This window comes from Fonsecaea pedrosoi (assembly GCF_000835455.1).
Source record: "Fonsecaea pedrosoi CBS 271.37 unplaced genomic scaffold supercont1.1, whole genome shotgun sequence".
In the NCBI taxonomy this organism is placed as follows: domain Eukaryota; kingdom Fungi; phylum Ascomycota; class Eurotiomycetes; order Chaetothyriales; family Herpotrichiellaceae; genus Fonsecaea; species Fonsecaea pedrosoi.
Window position 1 is genome coordinate 2,957,117 of NW_013550615.1, and position 27,568 is coordinate 2,984,684.

General features: G+C 53.0%; 10 protein-coding genes across 10 annotated transcripts; 4 read left to right on the plus strand and 6 right to left on the minus strand.

The window, feature by feature from the left end:
- Positions 1–784: 784 nt before the first annotated feature.
- Z517_01069 (uncharacterized protein) lies at positions 785–7,480 on the minus strand (the record flags this gene model as incomplete). The annotated part of the gene is made up of 1 exon (XM_013434031.1): positions 785–7,480. The coding sequence occupies one exon, from the start codon at positions 7,478–7,480 to the stop codon at positions 785–787; it is 6,696 nt and encodes a 2,231-aa protein (XP_013289485.1).
- Positions 7,481–8,331: 851 nt separating this feature from the next.
- On the minus strand, positions 8,332–10,503 carry Z517_01070 (uncharacterized protein; the record flags this gene model as incomplete). Its single annotated transcript, XM_013434032.1, has 3 exons — positions 8,332–9,866; positions 9,951–9,987; positions 10,261–10,503. The coding sequence occupies 3 exons, from the start codon at positions 10,501–10,503 to the stop codon at positions 8,332–8,334; spliced, it is 1,815 nt and encodes a 604-aa protein (XP_013289486.1).
- A 1,628-nt stretch (positions 10,504–12,131) lies between these two features.
- Positions 12,132–13,294, minus strand: Z517_01071 (uncharacterized protein; the record flags this gene model as incomplete). The annotated part of the gene is made up of 3 exons (XM_013434033.1): positions 12,132–12,473; positions 12,524–13,102; positions 13,157–13,294. The coding sequence occupies 3 exons, from the start codon at positions 13,292–13,294 to the stop codon at positions 12,132–12,134; spliced, it is 1,059 nt and encodes a 352-aa protein (XP_013289487.1).
- Positions 13,295–13,553: 259 nt separating this feature from the next.
- Positions 13,554–15,905, plus strand: Z517_01072 (uncharacterized protein; the record flags this gene model as incomplete). Its single annotated transcript, XM_013434034.1, has 3 exons — positions 13,554–13,756; positions 13,818–14,262; positions 14,952–15,905. The coding sequence occupies 3 exons, from the start codon at positions 13,554–13,556 to the stop codon at positions 15,903–15,905; spliced, it is 1,602 nt and encodes a 533-aa protein (XP_013289488.1).
- A 1,098-nt stretch (positions 15,906–17,003) lies between these two features.
- On the plus strand, positions 17,004–17,516 carry Z517_01073 (uncharacterized protein; the record flags this gene model as incomplete). Its single annotated transcript, XM_013434035.1, has 1 exon — positions 17,004–17,516. One exon carries the CDS (start codon positions 17,004–17,006, stop codon positions 17,514–17,516), a length of 513 nt encoding a protein of 170 aa, XP_013289489.1.
- A 973-nt stretch (positions 17,517–18,489) lies between these two features.
- Positions 18,490–18,908, minus strand: Z517_01074 (uncharacterized protein; the record flags this gene model as incomplete). Its single annotated transcript, XM_013434036.1, has 2 exons — positions 18,490–18,793; positions 18,853–18,908. 2 exons carry the CDS (start codon positions 18,906–18,908, stop codon positions 18,490–18,492), a joined length of 360 nt encoding a protein of 119 aa, XP_013289490.1.
- Positions 18,909–19,422: 514 nt separating this feature from the next.
- Positions 19,423–20,554, plus strand: Z517_01075 (uncharacterized protein; the record flags this gene model as incomplete). The annotated part of the gene is made up of 4 exons (XM_013434037.1): positions 19,423–19,459; positions 19,599–19,718; positions 19,805–20,013; positions 20,105–20,554. 4 exons carry the CDS (start codon positions 19,423–19,425, stop codon positions 20,552–20,554), a joined length of 816 nt encoding a protein of 271 aa, XP_013289491.1.
- Positions 20,555–21,183: 629 nt separating this feature from the next.
- Positions 21,184–22,800, minus strand: Z517_01076 (uncharacterized protein; the record flags this gene model as incomplete). Its single annotated transcript, XM_013434038.1, has 2 exons — positions 21,184–21,640; positions 21,860–22,800. The coding sequence occupies 2 exons, from the start codon at positions 22,798–22,800 to the stop codon at positions 21,184–21,186; spliced, it is 1,398 nt and encodes a 465-aa protein (XP_013289492.1).
- Positions 22,801–24,005: 1,205 nt separating this feature from the next.
- On the plus strand, positions 24,006–24,929 carry Z517_01077 (uncharacterized protein; the record flags this gene model as incomplete). Its single annotated transcript, XM_013434039.1, has 1 exon — positions 24,006–24,929. The coding sequence occupies one exon, from the start codon at positions 24,006–24,008 to the stop codon at positions 24,927–24,929; it is 924 nt and encodes a 307-aa protein (XP_013289493.1).
- An 879-nt stretch (positions 24,930–25,808) lies between these two features.
- Z517_01078 (uncharacterized protein) lies at positions 25,809–27,020 on the minus strand (the record flags this gene model as incomplete). Its single annotated transcript, XM_013434040.1, has 1 exon — positions 25,809–27,020. The coding sequence occupies one exon, from the start codon at positions 27,018–27,020 to the stop codon at positions 25,809–25,811; it is 1,212 nt and encodes a 403-aa protein (XP_013289494.1).
- Between the last annotated feature and the right edge of the window lie 548 nt (positions 27,021–27,568).

Consider the following 27,568-nt stretch of genomic DNA (forward strand, 5'->3'; position numbering starts at 1 on the left):
TAAGGTGGGAGCCTTTTGAGGATGGAAGCCCGTGATTTGTAGAGTATCGGTCTGTAGGCTTCATGTTATACACAGTGTAAGGAGAGATTCAAGGTCAGTTGGGTAGATTCTCAATGGCGAAACAAGGCTCAAATACCAAGGTCCCTTCCCCCACACAAGGCTGAATCCACAAGGCTGAGGATACGAGGCTGAGAACGCAAGGCTGAGCGGTATATATCCACCTCAACCTATGGTCCCTTCTGCCAGTAGAACCAGCACCGACTGACAAAGAAATTCATCCTATGTGTCAAGTGATGGCTCTCGGCCACATCTCAATATTCACCAATTATATACGGAAATAACATCAGCGCTATGCTATATATACCAACAACATTCTATCCACAAACAATCCTCCACAGGGATAAACAAAAGAAAGGTTCATAGCAAATTGACGCTAAACAGAGCACGGGGTATATTGTTCTTCCTTCTGTACAAACTCCAAGCACCACAGCGAGCGGGAGAAAATATTAGTGACCAGGATGATCGTGTAGGAGAAATCGCCATGTCTCGTCCCAGCCCTCAGCTTTTCGTTCTCGTTTCAAAACATTCTGTATTCTTCAACCTGTACCTCCTCCACATATCGGCACAACACGTCAAAGCTATGCGCACTCATATGTCTATGCAAGATGCATAGGATCAATAAATGACAGAGAAACCAAATGATCGACAGAAGGGGAATCGTCCGTGTGGCATGACCAACGGGCACATAGTCCTCCCGTTACCCAAACCCTGGGTACGAGGTGTTTCACTCGGTGAGCAGCTCATCCTCTCCAAGATGCTGGGTATTCTTCCCCTCCAATGGCGAAGCATCGTCATCCACATCTTCTGTGAGATCCAGGTTTGCCTCATGCTTGGTCTGAACCGGAGTCCGCGGCACGTCGATCTTCAGCTGTGAGGGTGGCGAAGAGTCGGACTGTAATTGTAGACTCTCAGGTCGCTTGTCTGCCTGCTTGCTCGAAAGTGCTCGGGGTTGCGAACCGTAGGCCCGTAGTGGGCGTGCTTCAGGTCCGCTTCCTTTGCGAGCTTGCACTGGGCCAGCAGCCGGGCTTCTCATGCTCGGTGGAAGCAATATCGGTGTCTGGTTTGGTGTCTTCTGAGATGTACCTGGTGGTGTAATAATCCCCGACAAGAAACTTGCAGGGCTACCGACGGCAGATTTTGAGGGTGTCTGATTCCCTAGGTTGGTGGCGAGTTCAGATATGGCGCCGATTGAGGTCTCACGAGCTCTTCGCCAGTTGCCCCATGCCGCTGCCGCCGCCAAGGGAAGCGCACGGGGCGACTGAGCATAGCTTGACAAGCTTGAGATTGACGGGAAGGAACTGGTCAACCCGCCTGCCCCAGCACGCTCTTTCAGTTGCTGTTCCATTTGCAGATTCGCCTTGAGCCTAATCGCAGCATCTCTGACTGCCTCTCGATCGAAGTCGGCTTTGGAAACAGTGTTGATAATATCCTCAAGGTCGTCGATCCTCACGCTCAAAAGTTCACGAAGCCAGCTGATTTCGGTGTCGCGCTCCTTGAGCTTGTTGGGAGCGTCCTTGTCCACCGCGGCAAGCTCAGTCTCCAGCTGCTCTATCTTTTGTTCGCGATTCTGCAACTGATCTTGTAACACCATGATCGACTCCCGAAGGGCTTGCGGCGAGATTCTGTCAGGTACATCCGACCCCTTCACAAACGACATTGAAGCGGTTGCCGCACGTTGTGGAGGCGATGCAACAACGGATGAAGCGGGCGTAGGCAGGTTGACTCCTTTGGCGGTCGCCGCTTCTACAGCAGCTCTTGCGGCGGACTTCGTTATCTCCAGTCTCTCCTCCAGATCCGTGACCTTACTCTCGAGGTGCTTCACCTTGTCCTCGCTCAGCCCGAGCCGCTCCTTGAACTGGTGTTCCAACCTCGTTCGAGTATCAAACGAATTATGCAGCTCTCTTGTGTGACGGTCGCGCAGTTCGTTGAGTTTCTTCTCGTGAACTTGGTGTTGGTCCTCCAGAGCAGTTTCTTTCTTGTCATTAGCTTCTCGAAGAGCCTCCTTGTGCCCCTCAATGGTCTCGGAGAGGAGTGCGTCATGTTTGGCCTTTTGTTCTTCGAGATCCAACTCGGCATGATCCAGACGGCCTTGTAATCGCGTAATCTGCGCGTTGGAGTCGGCCTGGATGCTCTCAAGTTTAGTCAAGGCACTTTCCAATTCAGCCTTCAGTTTGGCTGTGGCGGTAGCCAGCTCTGCATCCTTGCTCTTCTTAACATGCTCCAACTCGCGATCTAGGTTGAAAGCTTTGGTATCCAGAGCCCTGTTCTCTTCCCGAAGCGAGGCCACCAATTCGTCAAGCCGCGAAATATTCAGCTGAGCCTGGTCTAGAATCGTCTTCATGTGCATGTTTTGCTTGTGTTCTTTGTCCAGGGTATCCAATTCAAGTTCAGCCTTCTCCCGGTGCCGTCGCTCTTGCTCAAGTGCGTCTTGAAGGAGGGCAAGTTTGCTCTGCAGACCGTGTTCCTTGTTCCGCCAATCATGTTGTTCAGCGTGCAGGTCTTGCACAACTTGTGCGATCTGGGATTGCAGTCGCTCAACTTTGGTTCGAAGATTTTGCCGAGACTGTGTCTGATCTGCCAATTGATGATTAAGTTCTTGCAAGGTGCGCTTGAGCTCTTTGTTAGAGGCACGTTCCGTACGGATGTCTTCTCGCCACTGATCACTTGAGACACGGTATTCCTCTAGTGTATGTTCGAGGGCGGTGTTTTTGAGAGTCAGTCCTTCAAGTTCGCGCTCAAGGTTTCTATACGAGTCCTTTTCCTCGACGAAAGCCTCCAGAGTGCGTTGAGCCTCTTCAGAGGATTCTCGATATTGTGCAGCTTCCTCTTCGGCAATGCGTAGTCGTAGTTTCAGCTCGTTAATTTCCTCTTCTGCCGTCCGTCTGAGGCGAGATTCCTCGGCAGCATGCTCCTGAGAAATCTTCAGCATTGTCTCGAGGCCGTCGATCTGGGGTTTGTATTTGATGTCGGCCGCCTCATGTTCCTGCTGAACCCTTGAGCCCCGGAGTCTCGGATGATGGGAAATTACGTCTTCCATGATTGTCTTTAACTCGTTCTGGGTGTTCTGAGAGCCATTTTGCTGAGCGAGCTCTCTCATCTCCCGCAGGACGGCATTCATCTCTGTCAAGTCGATTGAAGGCTGTGGTAGAGCAGGAGGCTGATGTGCAGCTAATGCTTCGGCGACAGCTGCGCGGATCAGGTCTTGTTTGCGCGAGCCCCTTCGGGCAGTCGGCGATCGAGTTCTGTAAGACGCGAAACCTTCATAGGCATCGTACTCATCCTCATCGTCAGCGTCCGAGTCCTTTTGGCTGGCCGATAGACCTCGGTCATCACTCTTCTGACTCTGCTGTGTCGCCATCAGAGCTAGCGAATGCTGAATGGTCCTCAAAGTGCGTTCAAGGGGACCGAGACGGTTCTCAAGCAACCCATCCACCAAATCATTGACGTGGCCATCAAAGAACTGGGACCGAAGCTGGAGTTTCGCCGCCTCTGCCGCAGGTATCGTGTCACCCCAATCACTGACATCATCTCTGCCCGAGTTCAACTTGTGTACCCCAATGCCCAAGCCATATGATGGTGGGTACGAGGTGTCGCTTTGAGCCGCCTTGGTCTCCCGGTGTCTGGATGGGCTCGGGCTCGGAGCGTCGCTTCGGAAGTGGCTTCCCGGCCGCATGTCAACGAGCGGCGTCGACTGAACGGGTGTATCATTACGCTCTACACCCAGTTCTGGATGGACTTCAAGGTGTTTCATAACAGCGTCAATTTCTTCAAAGGATGGCTCAGCGCGGTCTTCGTGCCGCAACAAGGATCCTATTCTGTCAAATCGTTCGGCTTCTGTGTCAGGCTCGGTATCAAAGTCCTTGGCCGGTTCCAAAATGTACTTTCGCCGTTGAGGAGGTTCGGAGTCGTCACCAGCAGATTTCTCTTCGATGACCTCGACGACTTCGTCTTCAGTGCTCTTCTCCTCGAAAACTTCGACCGTGCTCTCTGCTTCGTGTACTGATTCATGATCCTTCTCAACATAGTGTGGCATATCTGTGGGAGGCGAAGAAAGACTAGCCTTGAGATCAGAAGGTGGACTTGATGTGTCTGCGTATTTGGAGTCTTCCAGCCCCTGAGTCTTCTGTGGCATCGCAAATGAGGAGGATGCCAGTGACCTTGTGACTCTCGGATTGAATTCGAAGGGTGTAGCTAGTGCCGAAAGTGACGACTTCTGTTTTCGAGTGCGCTCTACTGGCAGACTCGTTGGTTTGACAGGAGTTTCTGCTTCCTTCTTGAGGTTATCCGAAGACTCTGCTTCGGCAGTCTGCTCAGAGTCTAGTATCTGATCAGTCTCGAGAGGCGGCCGAGCTTCACTGAACAAAGTAGCATCGCCTTGATTCGCGAAAGTAAACGTTGAGTCCGTTCCGCCTGCATCGCTAGTCCGTTCTTGAAGGTTGGGCGTGTCCGCAGCATCGGTCAGCTGTTTCTCATCTGCAGGGATATAAGCCCAACCGTCGAAATGTTTCTCGGGCGTTTCTGGCTTGGGCCCATTCGCATCGACATCATCTACGATCTCTGACAGGATCCTTCTGTGATGGAACGGTGCCGAATCCGCATAGACAGGACTCCGATCTCCGTCACTACCAGTCCTTCGCGCTCTCTTTTGCCGATCTATAGGGGGCAGGGGCCGACCCATATCGTCCGATAAGTTGTTGATATCTTCCTCTTGAGCGTCCTTTGACTTTGGACCAGCTGTTGGAATGCCCTTGCTTGTTCTCCTCATCGCCTTGGAGCCTGGGTCTATGACAACGTTGCCGAATATGCTGGTCGTGTGGTCCGCCGGTCCTTCACCAGTGGAAGTCACGCTATCTTGGAAGTTGGTACTAGGAGACTGAGAAGGATTGAATACCGGAGCCTCTACATTAAACGTCGGAGAGCTGAATGTGAAAGGAGTGTTTTTGGGTGCTTGAGCCGTGCGTGGAGTGAAAGCAGGGGCGTCGGCATTAAGATGTGACAAGGAAAACCTGCCTCGGGCCGCAGTTCTCTCGGGAGGAGGTGCTGGCTTCGCTGTAGGCAGGCCAAATGGTATTGAACTGGGTCCAGCAAACGAAAAATTGGAGCTTGAGAAGCCAGCTCGTGGGTCGAATTCTTTGGCCTCCACATTGAACTTGGAACTCGTCGTAACGGCGGCAGGAGAAACCTTGGGTTCAGCTTTCGCTGCATCACTCAATGCTTGCCAGTTCACGAATGGATTCTTGTCGTCCATCAGCATGGGCGTAGCAGCTATGCTTGGATTTGTCTCAATTTCTGATTTCTCATCGGCTGTGGTTATCGTCTCAGGCCGTCTCAATATCGGTGGCTCTTCATTCAGAGACTCGTCCAAAGCTGAGTCCTTCCTCGAGGCCATGTCAACCTGGGTTGCGTCTTCATGCCCTCCCTCCCCTTTCTCGTGCAGAGCCGCTTCAGCTTCATCAATCTCCCTTTGCAACGCGATGCTGAGATTATGACGGTGGCTCTTCGGAGTAGGATGTGCAATTTCAATTGGAGTCCGGGAGGGATCGCTGTACTGAGGCGTGTGCACCATACTCTCAATTCGCTGTGGCAAGGTTGGACTCGGGGTATGTTGAATAGTCTTTTGCGGAATGGGAAAATATCCTCTTTGTTGCATTGGGTTCGGGCGCCCTGATTCACCAGCAAAGCTGGCTGTTGCCGTGCGCATATGCATAGCCTGTTTTTGGGACAGGACTTCTCCCATATTGGGAAGAAGCAATGGGTGATTGGGGGAGAAACTGTTTTGCCGCGAGGAGAGTGGTTGAATGTTTGGTCGAGCGCCGTTGCTGAAGGAATTTGCATGAGATAGAGGAGCTTCCAATGGGGATGGGATTCGTCCATGGAAATTAGACTGAGCAATCGAAGGCTTGTACCCATGCATATTTTTCGGCAATGCATTGAATTGTGAAGAGCCGACAGATCCAGGCTGAGGACTGATCCCAGCAGACGACATTATCGATGGTGAGAAGGGATTGCTTGTAGCTCTAAGCGGGTTGCTTGCTGATGAAGAAGAGGGACCGATTGGAGGGGACGTCGCAAGCGCTTGATGACCTGAAGAGATGCGACTCATTGCAGGAGAGAAGGGTGACCGAGTTGATGGAGCAGCTTCAGAGTTACTCGGACTGACACCCAATGCTCGAAGTTTCTCCTCCTTGAGGTAGTTGACCCATGATTCCCATTCTGCCTGATTAGGTATGTGCACCTGGAATTCCCGCAGTTTTCGCTCTGCGTGAATGTCTGTCGTGTCAGGGTACACCGGACGGCTCTGGCCACTGCTCTCCCCCGAAGCCCCGGCACTTGGATCGATTAGCCCAAAGCCATCCACTGAATACCCAGCCGTGATCCAACCATCTATCCGTTCTTTGACTTGTTGTGGCGTAAGCACAGGAGGCAGACCGGCCGCTTCTCGATCCGTGAGAGGGAGAGCGATAATACAAGCTTTGCCCTTCCAGATAACTTTTTTCTTAGGGCGCTGGAATGATTGCATCGAGGGGGGACGGGGCCGAACCGCTGTAGTTGGGCTCTCTGGAGGCTTCGCATCATCTGCCACGACCTGGGATGTTTGGCGAGGTAGAATTGGGAGTGGCTTTTCCACCGCTGGAGTATTCTCTGAATCGTGCTCAGCCATTTCGTGCTGTGCTGATGGCGAGAGCCGCATGCGGGGGCGTTCTGGCGCTATTGACAGCCTTCCGGAATCATGGAAGGTGTATGGAGTAATTGTAGCCAGGCTTTCGCTGCTTCTGTGTCGTACCGGTAGGCGGCCCACCGACTCGGCAGGGGATGCTCCCCAGCTATCGAGATATGCTACACGGGTTGGCGTGTTCTCCTCCTCTTCCACACCAGTCTCGGATCCGCTCTCTTCAGAGTCACTCAGCCAATTGGGTCTTTCGGAGCGTGGATTTCGCAACAGCTTTCTCGAACTTCGACGAGTTCTCCTGTGCAGGCGATGTCGAATATGCGACTCGAGGCTATCAACGTCGTCACTGGGGGTAGGGGTGATGGCTGGTCGACCAATCGAATTTCCGAAAGGGACTGCTGCTTCAATATTCAGGCGCTGACCGGCAGAATCGAAAGGCTGAGGGGTTCTTCGAGGGCTTGGAGTAGCATACGGTGAACCCCAAGCAGCTGCGTAGTAGGCACCGCTTCCGTCCCGCTGTCGAAGATAATCCGGGGATTGACGATAGTCTGGAGGATCACGATCGCGGCGCAGGGTCGGTAATGGGGGTAGGGTGAAAGGAGAGATCCAATCGGTTTCTGAAGGAGTGGACGAAAGACTGTGTGCTTTCAGTGGATGGAACGAGACCTGAGAGTCAGGGTAGGGGTAGATGCCGATGCGGTGACTGGCAGAAGGGGTGCTCTCGAAGTGATTGAGCTCGTCGAGGTTCATGAACGGAGGTCTTGAGAGGTTGAGGCTAGTGGTCGCAAGACGAAGGAGGAGGAACTAAGTTCCAGGATCTCGAGCAGCGCAGTGTCGGGAGAGCAGGGACTGGAAGACACGCTCAACGCCATGGAAAAAAACACGATAGACGGTGAAAACGAACCAAGTTCAGTTGGGTGTTGGAAGTTGTCAAAATTAGAGAGCATGATGAGGATCGAGATTGGGAAATCAGCCGGGGATTCGAGAAACGGTGCTCATTAGAGACGGTGACGCGACACGCTGAAGTGGATATTAGTGGATATGCTTTCAGTGCCTAAAGGGCCTTGATCTGCCGCCTAGTACCGCCCAAGTTCCTCTATTGCCTCTGTTGGCAGCCCCTAATTGGCTGGGTCTCCGCTAATACACGGCGCCGTCCGCTGTCAAAACTGGAATCGCTCCAAGGGTCAGGGATCAGGGTCGCAGGGTGGATGCACGCCTCCCGAAGACGGACGCACTACTACGAGTAAATTCTCCGATACACTACCATTAATTAGGGAGTAGACCACTGTGCGACCGTTTGATTCCCCTGAAGAGTAAGAATTTTCTCTGTAGATTATACCCTTACTAGTATGCCCTGCACGTGTGCCCTCAATTAAATAAAACTCACTTCCCACTCATGCCACATTTCCCCAGATATGTTCAATCGCAATGATTTTACTTTGTTTTACCACAGCCAAATCGCGCCCCATGCTGGTCATTGTCGTAGGTCATTAAATCGTGATCCAATCCGGATGCTTCCAGTCTCGCAACTCACTCTTAGACCTCCTGGGTGATTGGAACCATCTCCTCCAAAACGCCTTGCTGTTTGTAAATGGAACGCTTCAGAACGGAACTGCCTCCCTGTGAACTGAAAAATTCTTCCAGGCCGCATCCAAAGCCGTGGTAGCCTCAAAAAGGATTTGCCGACTGTCGTAATCGACGTTCTTCCTGATCTCGTGGAAGCGATTTGCCTCGGGTACCGGCTCTCCTGCAGACACGCCTTCCTCCTCCAGTTCGATGATTCTCCGTGCCAAGACGGCCATGATGGGCCCTTCCCAGACGCCCTCTTTACCGGCTCTCTTGAGTTGAGCCACTGCTCGCCGTCGGATACCCCAGTCTCGACACTTGCAAGCCGTGAAGAAGAGAGGGTGTATAATGCCCAGCTCCATGGTGAACGGGGTGAGCTCATCTTCCAGGGGCATTGCTTCAGCCAAACTAAGAGCCGTCGTCACCTGCTCAACCTTGGATACCATATCCTCGAAGTCGTCCGTGAATGCGTCAAATGTGGTTTCGGGTCCACAATCTACGCACACCTTGAGCATCATAACTGCAGTCTTGATCTGCAGGCGGAGGCCCAACAGGCTTTTGATGTCAGCACGGCCCAGCCTCGGACCCTGGATTGAGAAGAAGTTCTCTAGAGCTGCCATCCAGGCATCAAAGATATCAAGAGCCTCTTGCCGTCGAGTCTGCCACTCTACCGGCACAGCATCTTTCTTCCAATATCGGTACATGCGCGCATCGGATTTGACCAGTTGGTAGACCGACACAAGGAGGTTGTCCAGATGGTTGCGAACTTGACTCAAGGTGAGATTGGTCGGTAGTATTCGAGGGACGTGGCCAATCTGGGTCAACAAAGGTTCTGCTCGCTCCTTGGAAAACGTGCATGCTTGAATATCGTAGCGGGCAAAGACCCGGAGTAGTTCGTCCAACTCATCTTGAGGAATCTCGCGAAAGGTCGGCCGTGAGCCGGACGATTGCTCTGGCGAATAGGGTGTAAGTGAGTTGTCATTATCCTGAGGGAGATTCATTTGTCTGATCAGTTCTCTCATTCCTTGCTGATAGTGGATGACAGCAGCCATATTGTTGCGTCGAAGAACTTCGAAGCAGGCAAATAATATACTTGAAATGATGGCGAGCTTGGCGTTGGTGCTCGAGGGGGTGTTGAGTCTCTGGTTCAGGTCGCGCAACGCACCCCCGTATAGCTTCAAGGCGTGTCGGTAGCTCTGGTCGTCAATCAATTGGGGGCTGTATTTGCCACAGCGGTCCTGGTAATCCTCATGCAACGTCCCCAAGGCAATGATTGCGTTCCGGACCACTGGTTCCTCGTGACCCACTTTGAGTACGAGTTTTGTCCAGAACCCGGTTTCGGAACCTCCAGCGAATGCAGGCACCGTGCAGTACTGGAAGCGGTGGAAGATGCGACGTTCTTGAGTGTTGCCTTGAAATGGTTTGGAAATTGAGTTGGGTTGAAATAGATGTTGGAAAGACACCGGGCTCTGCTGTGGTGGCGACAAAGCGGTCGACGCTGAGCCGCTGGAGCTGTCTTTGGGAAACTCGTACCCATCGCATTTACGACCAGTGGAGGTACATCGCTTACCTATTGTGAGGTCAAGTGAGCACTAATCCGGACCACGGCGAGAGGATATGGCACGGGCCAGATGCGGAAGCAGGGAAAACTTACAACTGGGCTTTGTCTCATCACACTTTATGCGCCGTATCTGCTCGCATCAGATGAGTTAAAATGAAGTCAACCCATGATCTCATGTCAAGTACATGCGATGAGACCAGTAGGAGAGCGTGGCAAGAGGTAAGGAGGCGATTTTGGTCAGACACGGGTCGACGAGACGACTTGTCTGATCGTTCAGCTACCCACCGATGTGGCTGGGAAGTCAAACGAGCAATGAGCCGTACATTTGTGGTGGAGGGAGGAATGTAGCGAGAGGGCAGGCCTGGGTTGGGTGGGGACAATGCCGTGGTAGGGGAAAACTCACCTTGCATGTTTTGCATCCCGTTCGTACTTTTGGTTTGCTAGCTCTTTTCCTTCGGGAGGCCAAGACATAGGAGGTACCATTGGAGGAGCCCTGTCGTTCACCCACTCTGCCAGGCATGGAGCCAGTGAGGGCAAGGACTAGGTCGGTATCAGGCTCTGCGTCAGGCACAGGCACATACTGTGGGACAAGCGAGTGGGAAGGGACATGAATAGCGAAGGAGCGAGCTTGGGGTTCTGGCCACATGGTGGGCGGCCGAAGTTGGAATAAAGGTGGCAACCAAGGTAAAGTTGCGTCAAAAGTACGAGGGGTACCAGTCGCGGACTTTGCAGTCAGGTGGCCAACAGCAAGCGGCGGAGAAGTCCAAGCTCGCGAATGAGATCTGCGGCGGCCGAGATTGGTACAGTGGCGGATGGGCGCTGCAGTGGTTTCGGGGGGCGTGTGAGTGAGCGCGATATGCAGGTACCGTAGGGGGGTTGAATGATGATGATGATGGAGCAGGAACTGTTACGACGAAGGCAAGCTTGCGGAAATTATTGTACGTATATACCAATGAAGATGACCTGGAATTGCCGTCAACGTCTATGCCGAACTTTTGCAGGTCCTTTGTCGACGAGATAGCCGTGCCAGGTTGCTCCAGAGCACTTGAGGCCTCAGCTGTAGCAAAGAGTCTCGGGGGCCGGAATTCATCCACGCAATAAGAGCCAGCAGACGCACGATGGGCAGTCGCACAGGCAATGACGAACAAGCCCAACAAGCCTGGAAGGGCAATGAATTAGGCGGTGTCGCCGAAACTTGTCAGCGAACTGTGGGTGATCCCTAGGTACCAGGGAGGCGGCACAGTGTAGGGGCGGCCCAGAGGCCAACGAGAAAAGAATAAAAATAAGAATAATGGACCGAGGCCAAAATGGTCGAGATGGGTGCCAAAGGAGGTACGTGCGAATGAGTTTTGCAGGAGTTGGTGTGATGTGGTGCCTTGCGCGGTTGAGGTTGGAAAGAGAAAAGACAAAAGGACCTTTTTTCTGGTGGGGAAAGGGAAGGCGGAAAGGCAGAGAGAAGCATGAGGAAGAAAATAGAGGGGGAGACTCGACAGAGTCTCAGTTGGCCGCAGTCCAAGCTGCGGAGAGGCCGACTGGGGCCTGTATTGCTTGATCCATTTTGATTGGCTGGCTCGTAACACTGGACTGCAGAGATGCTCGCTCGGCACTGTACGAGTCGCCCTCATAGGCCGTGCAGGACGGCTGTGTAGCCACAGTCCACCTCGTATCTACCTCGCTACCTCCTCTTCAAAGTGTGTTCCCGTACTCACACGGAGTCAGCCTTGACCGAACGCCGCCTCGTATTCAAACGTGCCGAGCGATCTACTCGCCTTCCTGCGCACACACGATTGAAAGAACATGCAGGCAATCTACCCTCGTAGCGAGACTTCAGGAACCCAACGGTTGCCATTGGCCCAAGAAAAGGAGGATCTTGAGCCTAGACGAGGAGTATGCCATAAAGATCAGCTTGTTAAGATTTCCCATCGCATGTGAGCGGGAAAATGGAGATCTTCGTACTGGGGTTGTTCCCGGTTATCTCTCATATAGAGTGAGGCCCATTCGTGAGGAGTGGCCGACAGCACCATTTACGAGTACCCCTACCCTCTAAATCTCGCAATGGACATACCGTACGTGTAAAATTATACGCAAGGCACAGAATTTCACTCTCGGATCCTCCTTGACAAGACATACGAAGTGTGCATGAAATATGACACGATGCTTCCGAGGCCCATGTTAGATACATTGGTATTGGCCAAGGCACGTGCTCCATTGCTCAGAGTCTGGATCAAGGCCCTTCCGATGACTAGAGGTGTTGGCAACTTGGCAATCCAAGGCTCACAACTCATCGTGCTGTCCCTGTTCCCTCCCGGCAGCATTCCAGGGTGCTCTTTTCCCGTGCAAAATTTCCAAGAGAAAGGCTTCTATGTTGTCCGCCTCGATTCGTTTCGCCGCTGGATACGGAAATACTTGATCCTTCCAAGCGCTATACACGGTAAAACTCGGATAGTGGCCCCTGTGCAGCCCAAGGCCTGTGGTCATGTGGCCGTATTCGTCGCCGTCAATCGTGACGAAGTTGACATAATCCTTGTACTGCTTTGCAACGGGGTGAAGCTTTCGACAGAAGAGAGCGCGATCGTTGTCGTCAGTGACGAATATATAGGCAAGCAGTTTATGGGACTGTGGAATTAGCACGCGACCTGCTTCAGATCAGGGCTGGTCAGGCTTACACTCATGTAGTTGATTTCGTTTCGGCGAGTCAGCTCATCTATGAGTGGCTTTCCTGCCTCAAGAACGAACTTTTCAATGACAGATTGGCTCACGGTGCCCGGCAGGATCTCTCGATCGCCAACATCCGTCATGTAAGAAACGATAGAGGGGAATGTGATCTTCTCCTTTTCTGCCAGTCTCTTGTCGTCCGAGATCCCAAAGACGAATTGGTCCTGGTACTTCTGTGCAGTTCTTATGAATTTTGATCTCATGGAATGGTCCTCCTTTTTCATAAATGCCACAAACGTCACTCGATCTATCCCAGTTAATCTCGTGATATTTTTGAAATTCACCTCCGAGACCGCCGGAAGGGAGACACGCCGGACGAAGGGTACGATGGCGGATGCTTTGCGCGGACCTCTATATCGCACTGATTCATGGGGACCACGGAAAAGGCGTATGGCAGGATAAGAATGCACATTATGCGCGGCGCAGAGGGTCTGATTCACGGTACAGTCGATGCTGATGGCTGGACAAGTGAGTTGAGACTTCACCGCTGCCCACTCTGACGCGAGCGATTGGCAGGGAGCTGTCCACGGCTGGGAGCATGTCAGGAACGGCCTTCAGAAGCTTTACGTAGGGACAATGAATACCGCAACGAACGCTGTTAGCGTGAGGTCGTTCGAGTCGACAAGGGACTGGAACTCAACGTCGGACACATGCTGCCATTGTGCGTGCGCTGCAGCAGCCAAACCAGCAAGTATGACACGAGCAAAGAGGTGCATCTTCATGGCAGGAGGGAGCTGAAGGCACTCAAGAGGGATGAGAGATCATTTTGCGACGGCTCATGGTCTCTGGTGAGACAGGCCTGTAAGCTGCAATGGTGAAACAGTCGGGGGAAGCAGACGCTTTAAGGGGCTGCAATGTTCGAGGAAGCAGGGAGCGCAATTGTGCCATCTTCAGAGAGCTGACTGCGTGCACGATGCTCACGAGTTTCTGTTGACTATATGCGAGAGGTGGAAACTGTTCACGCTGACGTTGGCTTTCAGGATGAAGATATTTGCAGGTTGTTATCTTATCGCCGGCCTGGTGTCAAGCTCCGCCCTTGTTGCCGCATTGGACAGCCAGGCACACCTCACTCCAGATTGCACTCATCCGCACTATACCATCCATCTCTTCTCTCGCGAACCGCTCGTCATCTACATTGCCGACTTCCTCACCTCCGTCGAGCGGGAGCACCTCCTTGAAGCGAGGTAGGTTACGTACTCCAATGCTTTTCGCCCTTCCTGCCTCCAGGCTCACGTTCATACACAGCGCCTCAACCTTCACCGATTCCCAAACAGCTGACCAGGACGGTACGCAAACCCTTCGTAGCACTCGACGCTCCAAGTCGGCCACTGCTTCCCGTGACGCTGTAACACGATGTATCGAAGAACGGGCTCTGCTATTCCAAGGATATGACACGCCTCGGACACACCTTGAGCCGTTGCAATTAGTGCGCTATCATACCAACGAAACTTATGATCTTCACACGGACTGGTTCACGTCACCGGCGCAGACGACTCGATCGCACGGCGGGAATCGTCTGTCTTCGTTCTTTGCATATGTGAAAGCAAGTGCAGATATCTCTGGTGGAGGTACGACATTTCCACTTCTGGACGTGCCAAAGGACGAACGTTGGTGTGAATACGTTGATTGTGACACGCCTTTTGATGAGGGTGTGACATTTCTTCCCATCCCTGGAAATGCAGTGTTTTGGGTAAATATGGTTGCGGGGAGGGGGGACCAGAGAGTTATCCACTCCGGGAGCGTTGTGACTAGCGGCGAGAAGGTTGGATTAAATATCTGGACAAGAGAGGGGCCGTTGAGCCCAAAATTTAGGGGAGATATCGATGGGGAGCAGGCTGATGAAGACGAGGACGAACCATAAAAGGAACGCCGCACAACGGTTGAGAGTTGATACATCACTTTGTTAACCACCCGCCGCCTGGCTTCATATGGAATGGCAGTCCTGGGCACCCATAAGAGTAGCCTACCTTGACTGGCTCTCATCAGCGAAGACTACCACCGGGTTTTTAGGCGTATTTCTGCCTGAATGTGCTTTAGATATGTGTGTACATGGAAATGAGTATGTCGTGTGCTAGAACAGAGAAAAATCACTATGACGTCAACTGCTAGCAGGGTAAATGTTGTTCCGGTAAAAGACGTTGAAACGCGATCGCGTTGTCGAAAGTGTCAGAGGCCGCAGATCGCAGATGTAAACATACTGTAGCAATAGTGAAGAAAACAGACATTGTTGTATTGTTAGTCGCCTCCCAAGCACACGAATAATATGGTAGGTACAAACATTCTGTCGCGCCCTCTTTTGCAGCGACATCACCTGCAAAGTGCAATCCCTGTCACCTCTTCCCTTCGTCACGCTCTGTCACCAGTCTAACAAAAAAGAAGGCTTCCCTCCGTCGTCTTGCCAAAGACCATGCAGCATTGCGCACTGCGCTACCTCCAAATTACCTCTTCCCAGACGCCGACCATGGTTCAGCCATTCAGGATGATCTTTCCCAGCTCGTCATCTGCATTACCGGCGCTGAGGGCACACCCTACGCCGAAGGATTATGGCGACTGCATCTCAAAATGCCCCACGACTACCCGAAAAGCCCTCCGAAGGCAACCTTCCAGACACGAATATACCACCCCAATGTTGATCCCACGACGGGAGCGGTGTGCCTAGAGACGTTGAAAAGAGATTGGGATCCGAAGTTAACGCTGAAAGACATCTTGATCACGATATCGTGTTTATTGATTCAACCCAATCCGGACTCTGCGTTAAATGCAGCCGCAGGCGCACAGATCCAAGAAGACTACGACACCTTTTCTACACAGGCGCGGTTGATGACTCGAATCCATGCACCCATTCCGAAGCATTTGTCAGATGCCGTCCAGGAGGCGAAGCGTCGAGGGGAGGAATCCGAGCAAGAACTGAAGGAAAAACGCTCATCCCGAGGAACATCGGCGGAGGACGACACGAAAGAGAATGCACCTAGTCTGTCCAGTGCAGTGGTCAAAGATGCCACATCAGGGAGCAAAGAGAAGCGAGCTCTCTCGGAAATAGCATTGATCGATGGGGATGATACGCAACAACGGTCTGAGGAGATTGAAGAACCAAAGCGAAAATCCCCCAAAACGACGCGGATGTCTACACCTGACCAGACCAGGGCGGTTCCCTCGAGTATCGCTAGCAACCATGGGTCGCAACAAAAATCATATGGAGAACCAGGCCAAGTGGCACAAAACAAGGAAAACATACACAGTGAGGAGCTGGCACCGAAACCAATATCAACACGAAAGACCAACACAGGTGCAGGAAAGAAGAAGCTCCCGCGAGTTGGTATTCGGAGACTTTGAGGCGGGGACGGAACAGGTGTCCAGGTTGTTCTAGATCTTCCTTGTGTTGGTCCAAGCGTTCAAGCGAATTCCATGAGTACTTGTTACAAGGAAGGTGGCGTGTCATATCGTTGGAATGTCGACTAGGTTTGTCACTGGGCAGGCTGGGACGCCCACATTGCCACGGAGTTACGTGGAGCGGGAATTTCCAGTCAAACGGATAGGATATCCATGGTTCGGATGGAGTACTTCGTACAGCGTGGTTGGTTGCAGATAAATGCAAACGTTTAGAGATACCCACCACAGAATGCCTTAAGAATACCAGCTATCGACTATTGTGAGGTGGTAGTGAGAGCCTTGGAGTTGTATACCTAATTCGTATATTGTTTATTCACAGGATCTTTCACTCGACCTTCGTAACCCCTTCTTCCCGGGACACCCCTGAAAAGTCTTCTTGTGCCCTCCTCAGTGCGACGCAAGGGATAGCGTGGCCAGGAGCGGACACATGAAACTCGGCAACCAGACCCCAGCCGTCACCCATTCAACGGGACTAACGGGACTAACGCCTCCAACCTCCAATTAAACTACATCCAGCCACGCACTTTACCATCTACAGCTAGTCAGTACCCACTCGACTCGCGTTATCCTGCACGTCATTGGCATCTTTCGTTCTGCAAACAAAGAATAGTCCGGTGCCCCGCCAACATTTTTTCCCAGTTCTAGCCTCCACTACAGAACAAATGGGAAGGCCGTAGGGGGGGGGGTTGGTTGGTGTATATGGCGGTTGCGGCGAGGGAGGAATGTATATAGGGTCCCTGAGAACATGCCGCTGCAAACGGTTGTCTTATTCTCCTTCAACTACTCATCCACATTCAATACAAGTTCAAGCCTGTCTGCATCCCATACCATCCATCAACGAGCAACAGTATATCGTCTAGACATTCAGTCGCAAAGAGAATCTCCAAACAACAGTACCTCTACTCCTAGCTTGAGAACGACAGCGCCGACCAGAACCTTTCATCAACAACATCAGTCAGAATGTATGCTTCGCAGACCACCCTTTCATCACTTTCCCTCGCCGTGGCTATCTTCCTCCAAGTAGCACGTGCAGACACAACCATGGCAGCCGTGTCCGAGATATCAGACGGTCAGCCCCAGGGTCCCGTTGCCTCGACGAGTTGGCCCAGCGAGTCGTCGTCCGCCTGGTCCCCTAGCACCACCGCGGAAGATTCATCATTGTCCACATCGTCCTACGAAAACCCCTTCACCATCTACACGTCAATGACCAATTCTTTGGGAGTCATCACAGGTATGCCGCCAGTCGTGACATCGCAACCCACGCAGCCCGCCGTCATCACCAGCCAACCAGCTTCGCCCACGCTGCCCACCTACTCGGGATTCTGGTACGGCAACAGTTCCAGCACCAGCTCGACCGCCATCATCACGTCGAGTCCCACGACTCTTGCGACCAGCGCGGTTGCCGAGAGCTCGTCAGACAATGGCGCTGGCACCACCTCGTCAGGGACTGCCGTGGCCACGTTCGCCCAAGCCACCGGCGCTGCAGTGACGAACAAAGTCGCCGGCGCCGGTATCGCCTTGCTTGTCGCCGCTTTTGGGTTCTCCTTGCTGTGAAACCCGGCAGGATGAGGATCTGCAGCTCAACCGAAGCTTATAAAATTGTTCTTTCGACAACACGGGGAAAAAACTATTCTCTCCTCATTTTACAGCGAAGCATGTTCATCACAACAACAAGTTTTTTCATGCATAACGAGCGCAGGCGAGACGAAGATTATTTGAATGGTTTCGGAAAACTTGGCGTCGAATTTGCCATTGAACGAATGGTACGGATCTAATGAGGATATACGACGGTAAACAGCACCTGCAGCGACTTGGGAATTGGGATTGTATCAAAACACGTATCATGACGGGGAAAGTGCTCTGGCGCTTGTCAAGCAGGATCAAACAGTGGTTGTGGTCTACGAAATCACTACTAGATAGAGCAGATTATGGCCTGTTAGAAGGGTTCACAAAGCGCACGAATCAAAAAGTAATATCGAATCGAGTTTGCTCTATGGTTTCCTCTCCCAGATGTTTTTGCCGATTGTATTCTCCACTCGGATCTAGATCTCGTACCGATTAGTCTAGCGTTGTCCTTGAAAGTAGATCAGATCCCATAGTACATGGTTGGTTTCCTCCGAGTGTCATGGCTGGCAGTCGGCTACACGAGCGAGACTTAAGGAAGGACCCTTTGTGCGCCCTCGTCCAGCATACCTATGGATCATGATACCCCAAGGCCAACGAAACGCCGTCTGACAGGTCGCATTTGAATGGTTCGTAGCAGAATCATAGCGGCTGGGCGGCAGCTGCGTCAGGACTGTGTTGGGTGTGGAAGATCATGCAGCCCAAGAGTGATCCGATCATCGCAGATAGCCTCAGAAGAGAATGACCAGCATCGGAGCATCCTCAAAGACGGAAGGTATAGATCGTGGACTAGTAATATTCCAGGCTCCGCCTCTTCGAGTAGCCTTAGTTGCGCGACGGCTGAGATTTCTCTTTGAAGAGCAGGAAGTTTGTCTTTGGCGGGATATTGTGAATCGAGCATCTCTCAACTCTTGACTCCAGCGCCCTGCTGCTTCACCCACTCGGCAAACGCCCTCCTCTGTGCCCTGATATCCACAAAGCCCACCCTCTCCTCCAGTCCCCGAAATGGGTTTGCCAATCCGCCTTCCCGCTCGATCTGCCCGGCCCAGGCGCTCCAGCTGACGGGTTTCAGTGGGTCGGAGCCCAGAACAAGGCCGAAGCATGCCAAAAAGACTGATACCAGGGTCTCGAGCTTGATGTCCAGAGGGAGAGCGGCGTTCTTGTGCAGTTTTGTGGAGAGTGTCGAAAATTCGTGAGCGGAGTAGGCTCTGCAACACACGCCGTCAGTATTGTGATCCGTGAGAAGCCGGGTTAGCGGTATACATACGCATGAAACAGGGATAAGAGCCCAACGAGGACCAAGAGGCGCGAGATTACCGCCATGTTGGAACAGCCTGGTTGTTGCAGTGGTCCCAAAGGTGATGTGCTGTGCTGTTGCGATGAAGTTGGTGCTGGACTGTTCGGATAAACTGCGGAACTAATGTCACGCTAGTGCTACAATAGGAATCCTCCTTTGGCCGCTTTTATCTTTCCAGCCTTCCAATGCCCATCTCATGCATCTTCTTTTCCCCTTTGGCATCTATTGCGCATGTATCTGTCCGAGAATACCATGGCACTCTTAACCGACAGGCTGCCTCTCAGTTCAAGGCCCTTTCAGCTTCTAGGAGGACATCTCAGTGCGCAACGTATGTGGTGATGGCGTGCCCGTGGTCGAGGAGCCACTCTGGTCGCGGACTTGGCCGATTCAGTCATATCTCCCCCCTTTTCAATTGAGCGCCAACACCATTACCAGTCACCACCCGGTGTCTGCGAGTTAAGGTGACATTGAAATAGCATACTCCCTTTTGGTTCCTCTCTGAGATATTGAATATCCCCCTGCTGGCCCCCCCTGTTCACAATGCTGCAGTCCATAACGAGATTCTCCAATGATGCCCGTAAGCGATCGTTTTCCCTGGCATCCTCTCTCACGCGAGCTGCCAAAATCTCCAGGACAAGCAAATTTGCTTGCTTGCGATAAAGCAAGCCATTAACAAGAAAGTGGAGCTGACGTGTATTGATTTGTGATATTGAAAGTTGGCGTTGAGAAGAGCCTCAAGTTTTTACAGTCGACTTCACAGATTGCAGCAACGGTCGGCTATCTATCACCAGACGAGGCTGCCCTGTGGCTCACAGCCAAGGATCAATTCGCGCTTGGTGAGAAACTTCTACTCCAGTTACCGATATTAAACGACCTCATGCTGCCCACCCCCAGGTTGGTAACTGACAAAGTGGCTCTCCAGCACGCCGATTTCTCCGTCTCTTCAAATGGATCGACTGTTGGAATACGGCGTACGGCCAGTATCAATCCTTTCCTTCGAGCAAGGCGACGAAAGGTCAACCAACAAAGCCATCGCAGCCATCAATCGCGCAAAGCAGCGTTCATTCCCTCCTCATTGTCTCAAAATGGTCATTGCTCGGCATGTACCTGTTCATAGAGATGTTTACCATTGTACGCATTCCAACAAGCACTGTTTAAAAAAATTTTGCCCCCGGCGTAGCGCGCGCGCTGACTGAGGGCCTTCAACCCGCTCAACAACTAGGTTGATGCAGTCCTCGGCACCTGGAGACCGTGGGCGGTAACCGCCCAAACTGAAGCGTTGAAATTCTGGTTCTACGCCTTGTCGGCGTCCATCGCCTTGAGCCTGTACGAACTCTTGTTTGTCTACCCGGACCCTGCATCATCGAAGAACAACAACAACAACCAATCAGCCAATGAAAAGAAGGGGAAGACGACCTCGACCGTAGTCGAAAAGACTAGTCGCAAGGGCGCTGTCGACGAATCCAGCAAACCAGAGCAGACGAGACCAAGGAACCCTCCAACCGCGAAACGCAACGCTATCTTTCGGCAACTGGTCATCGACACCTGTGATTTGCTGATCCCAGCTGCAGCGGTGGGATGGTTCCCACTCGATCCTGTCACGGTCGGCGCTGCAGGCTCGGTTAGTGCTCTGCTCGGCGGGTCGGATGTCTGGTATCGCGTCAATGCATGACTAGGAGAGAGTTGGCCTATAAGGACACTGAGGGGGGGGGTTTCTTCTCGGCTGTCGTCGTCTTCGTCTCGCTCTTTGCGGGGAACGAAGATCTTGAGATTTAGAGGCGATGCGCCCAGTCCAGTCCCTGAACAGGGGGGCGGAGATTGACAAGACTGCACGACCATCACCACCACCACCACCACACCACCACCACCACCACACCACCACCACCACCACCCAGCTTTATATCTTGCGATTCTTGGAAGAGCCCATAACTCTCTCTCACCGTGGCGGCGATTCACGGCCAGAGGGACTGTGATGGTCTGTGATCAGGGTGCATGACTCGCACGTCCTGGTCTGCCTCTTATGGTCACCACACTCGCCTCATTCCATGCACACACCTACAGCAGGATCCTGCCCTTTACGTACCATTACACATCCTCATTCTCCCCCACCTAGCTTCTCACAGCATTCGTGAAGATTAAGAATTTCAACGCAGATCATTTGGGAATGTTTTATTATTTAATCTCTCTTCTTCCAAGCAAGCGAGCTATATAGGCTCGGGACTCATCTACATGTCATGTCGTGCGTGCATGCTCTGCATACAGTGCGGGCTCTCGAAACCATTGTCCATCCAAGGTCATCAATCAATCCAAATTGGCATAGTAACTCTCGTCCTGGTTCAAGAGATAAAAGGCATCGGGCTCGGGCTGGCCAAAGCCGCCGTGCCAGACCGGGCTGGGCAGGCTCACCAAGCCACCGCCCTCCTGCGGGGTGTCTGCGAAGATGTGCTCGAACGTCTTGGCCCACTGGACGCGGTTGTTTAGCCCTTCGAGACCCCACAGCTCCTGCAAAAAGTGCAGGATCGACGAGTGCGTGTAGGCCGAGTTCTCGGCGTACGTGGTCCCCTGGTCGTGGATGAGCGTGTTGGGCGGAATCCACGGCGAGATGGCAAAGGCCGGAACGCGCACGCCCAGCCGCGTGAAGTCGTACGTGACGTTGTGCCCGTCAGACATGCCTGAGAAGGTGATGCCGTCAGCAGGCGCCGGCACGCCCACGGGAGGAGGGACGTGGTCGGCGAATCCTCCGTGCTCGTCGAAGTTTCTGCCTCAAAGTTAGCATTCTTCGAGGACAAAGGGAAAGAGGGAGGCGACGTGAAAGACACGGGCTATCCAAAAGAATAAACGGAGCCCAACCACCGATGAGGGGGATTTTAGTTGGTTGATAAACTTACATGATCAGGAGCCTATTTTATCATTGAGATTCAAAGTTAGTCACGGCACCTTGTGGAACAAAGCGAGGAGGGAAGGAGGAGCTCCATACAAATTATCCCAGTACGAAGAGTTACGCAGCGCGTCGTAGAGATGCTTGATCATCATCTCTCCCGCGGCCATATTGCTGGTCGGGTGCATGGAATCGATGGTGCAGCACTCTGGGTTGATGTAGGAGAACTGGGGGAGCTCGTTGTTCTCGAGGTCCTTGTAAAACTGGTCGGCGTGCACGAGGCGATCCATGGCGTTGTCCTGGACCCATTTGTACATATGCGCGTCGATGATGTCGGTCTCGTAGTAGTTCTTCCACGAAATGTTCTTGTTCGAGAGGGCCTCGAAAATGGACGGCGTGCAGCTGGTGCCCGTGGTGTTGCTGAACCAGCCGGCGGCCTGGTCGGTGTTGTCCACGTAACCGCAGGTAGAACCTGAGGTTGCGAATTGGCGATTAGGGTTAGTCGGGCCCGGGTGCTCGGCGAAGTAGGTGTCCCAGAATGCATAGTTTTGGGCCAAGGTCGAGAGAGTGGTGGCCATTTTGGGGTCATAGGCCTTGATCACAAACGAGGAATCTCCCGGTGTTGCGTTGTACTTTTCAGACTGTCTCTCGATGAAACCTGACATGTCCGGGATATCGTCCGCCGTTGGCTGCCATTTGCGGTAGATCTCGTAGCTGGTGCCCGCGAAGTTGTGGTCGGGGTCCTTCAGGGGCACTTCAGCCTCGTACTTGCCGGCACAGATCAGCAGGGGTTCATCCCACACTGTCCAGTTCGGGTTGGTGAACTCGTTGCAGAAATTGATGTTGCGCAGGTTGTCAATGTCGTTGAAGTCCCAAAATCCGGCGATGTTGTCGAACGAGTGGTTCTCCATCATCAGGTAGACGACGTGGGTGATCTTCGAGCTCAGCCCTTGCCATATTGAGGCTTGTCGGCTGACTGGGAGAGCGGCAGTTGAGGAGACGAGCGCAGAAGCACCCAGAAAAGAGAGTAGGGCTGCCATTTCGAAGTAACGGGCTGCTTTCTGTTGTTTGCGCTTGACCGATTCCAAGGGACGAAGCTGGCAGCGCGTTCCAGTTTTATGCCTTCTGCACACCTCATGCCTTGAAAACGCAAAATTTTCCTGGACGGCGTCTCCCCGAACAGTTCTCAACCGCTGCGGTGCACACAAGATGCCGTGATTTCCTATCTCAAGTGCCGTTCGAAGATTGATAGCCAATGCCGGTGTATCGTTATCAACACGTTGCTTTAGCACGGGGACAACGCTCCACGACCGGCATGTCACCTTCCGAGAACGGGATAAAAAGGCTCATCAGAGTTTTGAGGACATGTAGTCTGTAGTCTTTTCCAGGTGGATAATGAGCTTCGGCAAGGTGCTAGGGTGCTGCATTGACTGCCCGAAGCTGGAATACAAGAAAGCTGCCATCGAGATAGCCTCGTCAAGTGGAGACGGTGGAGACTCATGAACCCAGCGGGGCGGAACGTGCATTAGCCTGAGCCTTGGATCCACCGTGTCCGCATACGCTAGGGACCATCCAAGCTTTGACCTGCCGGGCAAAGCAAGCTTCGGGGAGCTTGTCTGACATTGGCGTGCTGCAATGACCCCGAAGGCTCCAATCATCGTGCTTTCTTTGCAGCTGACAAGGCACGTTGCTCACGAGCTCGAGTGGCCAGGGCAATGCGATCGTCATGTTGCATAAGAGCCACCAGGGCCATGTTCCTGAGCTGCTTCCATTCTGTTCCTTTCACCACGCTAAAAGCTATGGCCCATGAAGTTTTGTTTTGTTGCTGCTGTGCACGTTGCCCGTCGACAGGCGTTCAAGTCCTAGCGATCCCGTTGCGTTGGCACTAGGAAACCTTCTGCTTCGTTCCCATGTCGAGAATTCGACGTGATTCTGCTTCAGGAAGGTAGGAAATGGAAGGCAAGTGCGTTGCCGCGTGGCTTCAGTTTGTTGACTGTGTTACATCCGGACCATGACCCATTGCCCTTCAAGGTAAACCCAGTAAGGCGCGCGGGATGTTGAGGAATGTCTATAGCTCGAATACACCCAGCCTCCCTCCTCTGCGCGAGTTCCCCCTCGAGCTTTGGTCGTTCCTCTTGCTTTTGCTCTTGCTCTGCACAGCTGCCGAGGACATACAACTTGTCGGTTTGACTGCAGAAAGACTTGCCTTCCTGAAGATTCACGCTCATCGACAGTTTCATCCAAGATGTCGATCGACAGCTTCGAAGATACCAATGCCATGGCTGCTATGCTCAAAGCGATGATGAGACGCTCATACACAGCGGTGCCCGTCGACACGGAGAAAGATGCCATGCTGAGACAAACATCCCGTCTCAGCAAAGGCGACGATGCCATCGACACAAGCAGCGAGACCTCTGCAGACACGATGTGTGAGAGACCATCATTCACATCAGAAAGAGAGCGCAGCCCTATCAATGCGAGAATAGTCTCGGATGCTATCATCGGCCTGTCAGATGGCTTGACGGTACCCTTCGCCCTCACCGCCGGGCTCTCAGCCCTGGGCGACACAAAGGTTGTTGTCTTTGGTGGTCTGGCTGAGCTTATTGCCGGAGCCATTTCAATGGGCTTGGGTGGCTACCTGGGTGCGAAGAGTGAAGAGGCCGCATACAAGGCCACATACCGGTCGACACGAACCCAAGTGCTCCAATCGAGCGGCAACCTGTCGTCGGAGATCACGTCCATATTCGCGCCCTACCATCTCTCACCGTCTCTCCTCAAGGACTTTACCCATCAGCTCATCACCTCCAACAGTCCCGACGCGGTGGTGGACTTCCTCATGCACTTCCAACACAACACGCCCGAGCCTGCGCCTAGCCGTGCGGTGGTGTGTGCCCTTACAATCGCGCTGGGATATTTCATTGGTGGTTTTGTGCCACTCCTCCCATACTTCTTCACCAGCAATGTCACGGAGGGGCTGATCTGGAGCATCAGCGTGATGATTGTCGCCTTGTTTGCTTTTGGCTACGTCAAGACCGGGTTCGTCGAGGGCTGGCGAGGTTGGAGGTGTGTCAAGTGCAACCTCGGTGGTGCGGGGCAGATGGTAGTGATTGGCGGTGCAGCAGCCGGTTGTGCTATGGGGGTTGTTCGGCTGTTCAACTCGCTGCAGTAGTAAAAGTTCGAGTAGTGCGAAAGACTAGTCGTGGTGCTCGTGTTAGCTTGCGGTGGGAGGATTTCCAGAAAACTGCGTTTGCGGGTTGTTATCTTTGGGGCAAGGAACTCTCCGGTTGGTTTGGTGGAAGGAGTTGCTGTTTTGGGGGAATGTAGCCAATCAGATGGTCAAAGCGCGGCACTGTATCGCAATTGCCCCAAATTGGGAGGTGGATTGACTACCTCGGTATTTAGTGCCAGTACCTACATATCCCTACAGTAGGCGACCAGGATGCAGCTCTTTCAATGTGGGTAGGTAGTGTGGGTTCCATCAACGGCTACGAGGGGTATGTAGAAGTACGGAATCCCCAACCCTGGCCCATCCGGTGGACAAATGATTATGAGCCATTTACAAACGTCCAGCTTGCCAGTCGCTACTCTGGATCCCACACTATTTCACTCGCTTCGAGCTGGAAGGTCCGAGCTATTGGGGTGTGATGACCACAAACTTGCGGCCTTCTCGGCACAAGGTCCCGATCCGATGCGGTCTGCCTGTACGCGTGGATTCAGCGGGACGAAATTGAAAAAAAAAAATTTGTCGAGGGAGTGAGTCCTCTTCCTTCCTGTGGGATGTCTTCAGTAGTGATTAGTGCGGAGGTGCATTCGGAGTCAGCAGCAATGTTGCTCCGTTGACGACAAAGCGTGGAGCATTAAGGGACCGCGAACTGGGACCAATTAAACTGGAGAAAAGAATATTCAGAGAGATCACGTTTGTGTATTGACTGGTTGTAACTCGTAGCTATCTATTCATCTCCGACTCGGCCCCCACGCGAGGAAGAAGGCCCCCCACTCATATACTCCCATAGCCACCATCTCTCTACGGCGGACTTGTCGTTCCCGCTCAAACTCTCGGCGGCACATCATTCCCAGTCAAGGCATCATAGGGATACGGGTTGGTGTAGTTCATGGTAGCGGCTCTGCCCTTGATAGTGCTGACCACGGATTTCAAGACACCCTTGCCGTGGGCGCAGGTGGAGGCGTTGGTCGGGACCGGCCAGGTATTGACGTACTGGGCGTCAGACACCGGGCCCGGGTACGACGAGTTGAAGAACAGGCCCTTGGTGTTGACGTTGGCGTTCTTGTACCCGGTCTTGTTGGCCACGAGCTCGAAGACGTTGGCGTGGCAATCCCAGCGGCCGAGGGACGGCAGGCCCCAGTTCTGGGACACCGAGGCAATGGTCGAGTAGTGGTTGTAAAAGGTGTCGTCCGTGGTGCCCTTCAAGTGCTCAGGGACGGCGCCGCCGACAAGGATGGAGAAGATCTTGTTCTGGATTCCGTAGGACTCGTTCTCGTCGAAGGTCAGGAGCACCAACGTGTCGTTCATGAAGTACTCGTCCGCCAGCAGTGGGTTCATGAAGTTGCGCAACCATTGGGACGAAAATGTGATATTGGTGTCGTGAGCATCGTTGGTCATGTTCGGGGTGATGAAAGCCCATTGGGGCAGAGCCTTGTTCGCGAGGTCCTCCTGGAAGCCATCGAACCCCTTGATCAACGCTCGTCGGGTGGCATTGTTCGTGACTGACTTGTACAGGATCAAAGGATCGTGCTTGCGGACGTAGTCGTTGGCAAAGGTGACCTGGTTGGAGTAGTTGAAGCCCTGGAAGCCAGGGAAGGGGATGTCTTCCTGATACTCGCCCCAACTGATTCCCTTGGTGTCGAGCAGGTCGGCGACGGTGGCAACGTCTTCGGGGATTTGGTTGAAATCATCGTTGTCCATGCCGAAAGTATCACCACCAGCGGCAGCACAGTAATTGGGCTCCGAGGGGTGAGTGACGGCGAAGTAGTTGGTCAATGTGATGCCTTGTGACGCAAGGAACTTCTGGTTCGGGTCACCAGCGGCCGCCGAGTAGTCAGTGTTCTCCAGCCATATCTGGTAGAAGCGGTTAAAGGCGACCCCCTTGACGTTGCTCACAGGTGACAGACTGGTAGCAGTGGCCGCGGACTGCTGAATCTGGGTGAGCGAGGGCTCGATAGTCGAGACGGCGGGTCGGGATGGGAAAGGAGAGGCGGCTGCCAAAGCACCGGCAGCCACGAGCAAAGCGAGAGAGTTCATGATGGTGAAAGAGTCTGTGAGATGTGTTTCCCAGAATGCTCGAAAGGATGCAGAGTCTGACAGAAGCGAGGGAACAGCATCACGGGGCAACGAGCTCTTTTATGGTTTACACACTGCCCCAGGTAGAAGAAAACAGAGCTACGATGTCACCGCCCGAACATGTTGCTGGGGTGCTGAGAGCTCCCATTGCAGCCGGACCACAACTGAGAGCATGCGCTCTCGCGCAGCGTATCTTTTCCGCATGCTCGACGTTACCTTTCCTGGACACGAGAGAAGTCGTGAAAAAAGCATGCCATAAGGGGCCAGCTACCCACCGAGCTAAAGCTTCTGGTGGAGCGATGTTTAGGTACCGAGTAGTCTGTTTGTCGGTATACTAGAACGCCTTGTCGAAGCTTGAGGGCAGAGTGGATCCTTAACTGGGTTCTGTACAGCGTTGCCAATCCGCGCTAGTGATGCTAAGCAATGAGCGCCAAGGCAACAGGCCAACCAATTCTGAAGTTCAAGCACGTGTCGCCCGACTCTACTTCTTTCTTCCAACGACAACCTCA